This window comes from Nesoenas mayeri (assembly GCF_963082525.1).
Source record: "Nesoenas mayeri genome assembly, chromosome: 17".
NCBI classification, from domain to species: domain Eukaryota; kingdom Metazoa; phylum Chordata; class Aves; order Columbiformes; family Columbidae; genus Nesoenas; species Nesoenas mayeri.
Window position 1 is genome coordinate 10831264 of NC_137565.1, and position 6986 is coordinate 10838249.

The 6986-nt window shown below is 61.9% G+C and overlaps 1 protein-coding gene across 1 annotated transcript; it reads left to right on the forward strand.

Annotated features, from left to right (window-relative positions):
• Positions 1 to 454: 454 nt before the first annotated feature.
• Positions 455 to 6355, forward strand: PRC1 (protein regulator of cytokinesis 1; the record flags this gene model as incomplete). The annotated part of the gene is made up of 14 exons (XM_080354992.1): positions 455 to 471; positions 582 to 714; positions 949 to 1071; positions 1816 to 2049; positions 2129 to 2299; positions 2507 to 2656; positions 2898 to 3045; positions 3165 to 3301; positions 3547 to 3642; positions 3752 to 3898; positions 4222 to 4332; positions 4885 to 4995; positions 5401 to 5583; positions 6248 to 6355. The coding sequence occupies 14 exons, from the start codon at positions 455 to 457 to the stop codon at positions 6353 to 6355; spliced, it is 1869 nt and encodes a 622-aa protein (XP_080211118.1).
• Positions 6356 to 6986: the final 631 nt, after the last annotated feature.

Genomic DNA, 6986 nt, shown 5'->3' on the forward strand with positions numbered 1-6986 from the left:
CGGCACGGCTCCGTCTCGGCTCGGCTCTGCCGGGGTCGAGGGCAGCTGGGACCGGGCCGGGGTGTCGATGGGTCCCGGGGGTGTCCCGCAGTACGGCGGGATCGCCCCGAGGGGCGGAGCCACTCCGGCGCCTGCGCAGTGGCGCGCAGCCACCGCCCAGGATGGGTGGGGCTCCCGCGCGAGGTCACGTGGTTACTGTCAAACACTGAGCGCTCGCCAATTGACTCGCGGTGCCGTACCGTTAAGACACGGGTGCCGGTCTCGCTTGTGATTGGTTAGGAGAGCCGAAGGCTTTTCGCTGCTATTGGCTTGCGGCCGGCGTGGGGCGGGGCTGTTGGAGGCGAGCGGCGGTTGTGGGCGGGGCCTGCGGTGACGCTATTGCTCGTGGCAGCCAATGAGCGCGTCCGCGGCGCGATTTAAATCGTGGGAGAGAGCGGTGGCGCAGAGCGGAGCGATGGCTACGAGAAAAAGGTGCGGGATCGGGGTGGGGAGTGGCGGGGGGACCCGGGGTGGGCTGCGGGGGGGGGGCCGTGGCCCCGGGCCGTGCGGCGGCGCTGACGGCCGGTTCCCGCCGCCCGCAGCGAGGTGTTGGCGGCCGAGACCGTGTCGTGCCTGAACCGCGCGATGGCCACGCTGCGGGACATCTGGGAGGAAATCGGCATCCCCGAGGAAATGCGCCTGGAGCGCACCGAGGTGGTGAAGAAGCACATCAAGGTGAGGGGGCCGGGGCCGGCGGGAGGGACCCGAGCTCCTGCTCGGGGCGGGGCACCCGGGGCTGTCGCTGCCCCTGCGCTCGCCCACAGTCCGTGCGGGGCCGCGCCCCCCTGTCCCTTCCCCTGGCGCCCCCTTCGCTTGGCCCCAGCGCTGCTTCTCCAGCCGTTGTCCCGCTCGTCCCCACCCCCCGGCTCGCCCCGTCCCCATCCCGCCTCTAACCACCTTGTGCCGCAGAACCTGCTGGACATGATGGTGGCCGAGGAGGAGAGCCTGAAGGAGCGTCTCCTGAAGAGCATCGCGCTGTGTCGGAAGGAGCTGGACACCCTCTGCAGGGAGCTCCAGCTGGACCCCTTGGAGGTACGACCTGCTTCTCTCTCCGGGAGCAGCAGAGCGGTGCTGCCCGGTGTGCCGCTGGGGCTGGAGCTCGCAAGGCAGACGCTTGTTCCAAACCACTTTTCCTGATGCTTGGTAGAGCCAAAGGCAGGGGCCTGGCAGTGAGGAGGCCAAGGGTCTCACAGCATCTCATTTTGTGTTGATACCTAAAATCAGCAGTTAGCAATAAGATAAGTTAATAAGAATAAGGGCCATAGATTTTAGGCACTTATTAAATAAGGTTCACAGATGTTAGGTTTTAGGTGCTTATTAGGTGTTAAGTCACAAGATAAGCAGGAGGGAACTCAGAAGAGGAGGTGGTGACACCAGCGCAAGGATCAGTTTGTGTTGTTTTTGTTACAAGCTGAGTAACAAAGGAATGCGATGCATTTGCAAAGGATGTATTTGAAATGTAATGAATATGTATAATCTGTGTGGATATAACCTGTGTCTGGGAATTGTTTGGGGTCCCCACTAGGCAGAACAATCACTGCAGGTGCTGATGCATCAATAAAGGTGATGCTTGCTTTTAAAACCTTGAACCCTGTTTTAGAGGGTGCATCAATCAGCTGATCCGTATCAGTGTTGCTGCTGCATTGGCCTCTTCCTGGGGAGCACCTTGCTCAGAACTGGGACTTGTGTCCCAGGTCTTTGTTTAAGAGGTTTCAAATATGCACGCAAGGTCTGTGAGAGTTGCGGAGAAGGAAGCTGATTTCTGGACTCTCCTAGGTGGAGGAAGAAGGTACCATTCTGCAGATGGAGAAGAATTTGCGTACCCACGTGGAGATTTTGTTAAAGCAGAAGAAGGACAGGAAGCAGGAGCTGGAAACCCTGCAAGAAGAAGACCGAGACCTGTGCGACATCCTCTGTACACCCGTGTTCCAGATTGACAGCAACGCTGTGCCCAGCCAGGAGGACCTGGACCGCTACAGGCGGCACTTGGCCTCGCTGGTGGCCGAGAAGGTGAGTGAGGGGCCGAGGGTCTCACCGGGGGTGGCACACGAGGTGCTCACTGGTTCCTAATGCTGCTCATCACCTCCAGGAGAAAAGGCACAAAGAGTTTGTCAGTGCTAAGCGGCAAATCATCCTCCTGATGGAGGAGCTGGACCACGATCCGGAGACCAGCTTTGAGCTCGACGTGGTGTACGAGTCCGAGGAAACTTTCTGCCTGTCCGCAGACAACATCGCTGCCCTGCAGACCCTGCTGCAGCAGGTACGTGGGCACATGGAGCCAGCGCCACGGGGCTGTTGCTGCGTCCCGGCAGGTGTTGGTATCGTGATGTAAAGCGCAGCTGCTCAGCTCTCAGCAAGTTCCTTTGGGAGTTTGAGAGGAGGTCTGGGGAGCCGAGGCGGTGGCTTTGCTGGGTGCAGCGGAGCCGTCGCCTCCCGCGCTGGCGCTGACCCCGCGCTCCCTTGGCAGCTGCAGGGCCGGCGCGCGCTGAACGAAGCCGTGTGCGCGGAGCTGCGCGCCAGGATCGCTGCGCTCTGGGACAGGCTGCAGGTCCCGGCCGAGGACAGAGACGCCTTCGCGGTGCACATGACCGGGTGCAGAGCCAAGACCAGGAAAGCTGTAAGGACCCCCCTGTGCTGGAGTGGGGGCTGGGGCGGCAGCGCTGGGTCTCGCCCTCCAGCCGGAGCAGAGAAGCTGCTCCCAGCAGCCAAGTGGGAGGAGAAATGGGCAAATCCAGCTCTCGTGCATGGAGGAGCTGGTGCTGGCTGCTGCCTTGCCTTAGAAAGCAGCTTAGGAGAAGATAAATCCTATTCTGCTCGTCTCCTCACGCTGCCCCTCTCTGCTCTGGTCTCCCTGGCAGCTGCAGCTGGAGGTGGATCGTCTGGAGGAGCTGAAGCTGCAGAACATGAAGTCTGTGATCCAGGCGATCCGGGCAGAACTGGCCGAGTTCTGGGACAAGTGCTTCTACAGCCAGGAGCAGAGGGAAGCCTTCAGCCCCTACTACGATGGTGGGTGCTGGTTCTTTCTGCTCGTTGCCTCCTTGCGGGAGCTGCTGGGAGTGGGGCTGCCCGAGCTGGTGGGGCGCAGGGATCCCGCTGCCTCCTGACCGTGCTGGTGTCTCCTGCAGAGGACTACACGGAGACCCTTCTTGAGCTGCACGACACTGAGGTGCTGAAGATTAAGAACTACTATGAAACACACAAGGAGCTGTTTGAGGCGGTGCTGAAGTGGGAGGAGAACTGGAGGCTGTTCCTGGAGCTGGAGGTACCATCTGGGCAGGAACCGCTCTGCCGGGCTTGGTGCTGGGTCACAGGGCAGCACACACCCCGCTCCTGCCTGCAATGCGGTTGGAAGAACCCGGGCAGCGATGGGCGCTGCATCAGGAGCGCTGGTGGGGTTTGGGATGGTGCACTGCAGGGATGGGGTTCTGCAGGCTCTGTGTCCCATGGGTGTGCTGGGCCATGGGCTGGGCTGGTGTGTTTGGTTCCTTCTGACCCCTCCTGTACCAGAGGAAAGCAACTGACCCCAGTCGCTTCACCAACCGCGGGGGAAACCTGCTGAAAGAGGAGAAGCAGCGGGCGAAGCTGCAGAAGACCCTTTCCAAGGTAGGTCCAGCCCTGCAGCTGCTGCACCCCAGGCAGGCTGGTGCGGTGCCTGCAGGGTCGTGTTTGTGCTCACGGGGTGGCCGCTCCACTGTCCCTGTGTCCTCACCAGCTGCAGGAGGAGCTGGATACCCGAGTCCGGGCCTGGGAGCAGGAGCACGAGAGGACCTTCCTGGTGAAGGGGCAACAGTTCATGGAGTACGTGAGGGGGCAGTGGGAGCTCTTCCACCAGGAGAAGGAGAAGGAGAAGCAGGAGCGGGTGAGTGTGGAGCTGAGTGCGCTGCCCCCAGGCCCATGGTGGCCCCACGGGGGTCAGGGAGCTGCTGCTGCCCAGCTCTGTCCTGTCCCTCTGCCTGGACATGGCTCCACGTGCTGTCACCTCTGACAGCGGGACTGATGCCCGCTGCGGTCAGTGCCTGCGTGTGCTGAGCCCCTCTCCTGAGCCCCGCTGTGCCAGAGCTGCAGCTCAGCCCTGGAAACCTGTGACTCTGAGCCCGCCACAGGGCCGGCTCGCGGGCAGCAGCTCTGCTCCAGCTCTGTGCCATCCTCTGCCCCGTCCCTAAACACCGATCTTTTGTGCAGCAACTGAAGAAAAGCCGGCAGATTGAGGCAGAGATGCTGTACGGGAGCACCCCACGGACCCCTGTCAAGCGCCGGGTGCTCAGCCCCCACACACCTCACAAAGTGAGGAAGGTAAAATGTCAGTGCAAGGTAGCGTGGGCAAGACGGGACCTGTGGGAGCTCAGTGCTGTCACCAGGCTGAGGCCACCCTTGTCTGGGGTCACCTGTGTCCCCCGCAGAGCTGTGGGGAGGGTTTGGGGTGCTGCTCTGTCCCCAGGGTGCTGAGCAGACCAGAAATACTGGAAATGCAATCGCAGAGAGGAACGCTTGCTGGGACTGGTTGGCTCTGTGTCTCTGCTTTGCTACCTGCAAACACTATTGAATGTTCTGCTTTTCCTGAACTGCTGGCAGGTGCAAACAAGCGACCGCTTTGCTCCTGCTGTATTAAATAAATGCTCACAAGCAACTCAATAAGGAGGATTTTGGCATTGGGGTGGGTGAGGGGGAAGTGACCAAGGCAAAGCCCATTCCTTTTACATACAAGGCTGGTGGCGGTGCCTTATTGCTGGTGGTTGCAAAGGGAAAGACTGCAAAACATTGTCCTCCCTGGGGACATCAGCCCAGTGCTCTGGGGGCAGAGGGCTCAGTGCAGCCCCCCGGGTGACATGTGCTCTGCTCCTGCAGCTCAATGGCACGGCCCTCTCCAACGCCACCCCCAACAGCACCATGCGCTCAGCCTGTGGGAGAACCATCTACCACCTGCCAACGTCGCGGCTGCCGCCCTCCGGGGGGAAGGTGAGAGGCTGCCCGGGGCTCCTGCACGCGGGGCGGGCTGGGGGAGGTCGAGGGGGCTCTGGCTGGTCGCTGCCAGGCTCTGGGATGCAGAAGCCACCGTTTGTGCACATCCAGCTGCGCTGGGCAGCTGCCACCCTGCCAGGGTGTTTCTGGGACCGAGGAGGGCAGCAGCGTTGAGGACATCTTTCTCCATCCCCGATTTCCAGTGCACCCACCTCTGTTCCTCCATGCTGGGCCTGTGGCTGGGAGGCCATCAGCTTGTGGGTGGGGGGCTGTGTGTGTGGGCTCAGAACGGGTCCCAGACCCCAGAGGGCTCCTGGGGCTCCGAGCTGCTCCGGCAGCGTGGGGCAGCAGCTCCCCGTGCTCAGCGTGGTTTCCATGTCCCGTCTGTCATTCTCCTCGCAGCCTGGCCAGGCCCGGACCCCCGGCCCCCCAGCCACGAAGCCCCGGCGTCCTGGACACAGCGAGCGCAACAAGGAGAACGTGCAGCTGAACGGAACCGCCCTGAGCGGTGGGTGCATGCCCGTAGCCCCTGCCCAGCGTAACCACAGCATTAATTCTGTTGCCAGCACCTATTCTGAGTTTGCGGTAATTCACCTCTTCTAAACCCACCCCCCCTCGCTGGAGCAGCACCCTGTCCCACTGTCACCCTCCTGCCCTGTCCCACTGTCACCCTCCTGCCCTGTCCCACTGTCACCCTCCTGCCCTGTCCCTGGGAGGGCAGGAGAAAACTTCTCCTGCAAAGGGCCCCGGCCTCTCCCCAACCTGTGCTGGTCTCTGCAGGCTGGGGGAGCCCCCCAGCTGCTGGGGAAGGGGCTTTGCCGTCTCCCCCTGGCTGGAGGGGCCTCTGCCCTTCCCTCAGGATGGGCTCAGCCCAACAAACACCAACCCCCAGCAGCAGCCCCGTGCCCTCGGCACAGAGGTGCGGGTTTGGGAGGTGGCAGATCCCTTCTCCAGCAGCTGGGCAGAGCTGTCCCTGTCCCGTCCTGGGGGATGCCTGTTAGTGTTATGCTGATCCCAACATGCTTCCCAGCCTGCGGCTCTTTGGGCAACAAGTACTTGTGTTGCTGGGAGGCTCTGTGTCCTCTCAGCTCCTCTGCTCGCGCTTTCCTGCTCTCTGCAGCGAGCAGGAGACACACAAACAGGAGCAGCAGGGCCATGAGCCGCTCCTGCTGTCCCTCAAGGCGACTGCATTTTCCCCGCTGCCCCCCCAGCGCCTCCTCATCTCCATCTCCCACTTTTGTTTCCACAGCGCGAACTTTCAAAAGCTTCCAGGTCTGAGACCAGCCCCTGCATCCTCAACTCCACCATCGCCTCCTCCATGGGCGCTGACCCCGGCTCTGGCTGCTCCTCGGCATAGTGCATCTGCGCAGGCACAGTGTCCCGCACCTCCCATGGTGTCCCCTGCCCCGGGGTCACCCGTTACCCTGTCCCCAATGGGACGCAGCCAGCCTGGCTCTCTGTGGGGCGGGGGGGTGGAAGGGACACTTTAAAAAAAAAAAACAAACCACAAATCCTTGCTTTTCTTTGGGGAATTTTTTTAAAAACTTACTGTTACGCAGGGCAGGGGCGGCAAAGCGCCATTTTAAAAAAATAGATAATCTTGCTTGTTTTTGTTAGGGTGGGGGGCACAGGCTCTGCTGCAGCCTGGCTGGGGCTGAGCGCGGGCTCGGGCGTGCTGAGTGTGCTCGGGACAGACACCCCAATTCGGAGAGCTGCATTCTGCGCCTGTTCTCCAGGGCTTTTCCCCTCCCTGTTGCTGTAGCTCTTGTCTATCAGGACGTTCGTTTCCAGCTGCCCCAGCAGGTTTGTTTTAGCAGGACCGGCTGCAGCTGCCCGGGCGCAGGGCTGAGGGGCTGGTCTGTGCACGGCTGCGGGGTGGGGGTCCCTGGGGGCAGCAGTTTGGGCTGCTGTCCCGGGGAAGGCAGCGGAGCCCTGTGCAGGAGCCCCCGCTGTGCAGTTTGTTCCTGCCCCCTCTGCCCGTCCCTGCC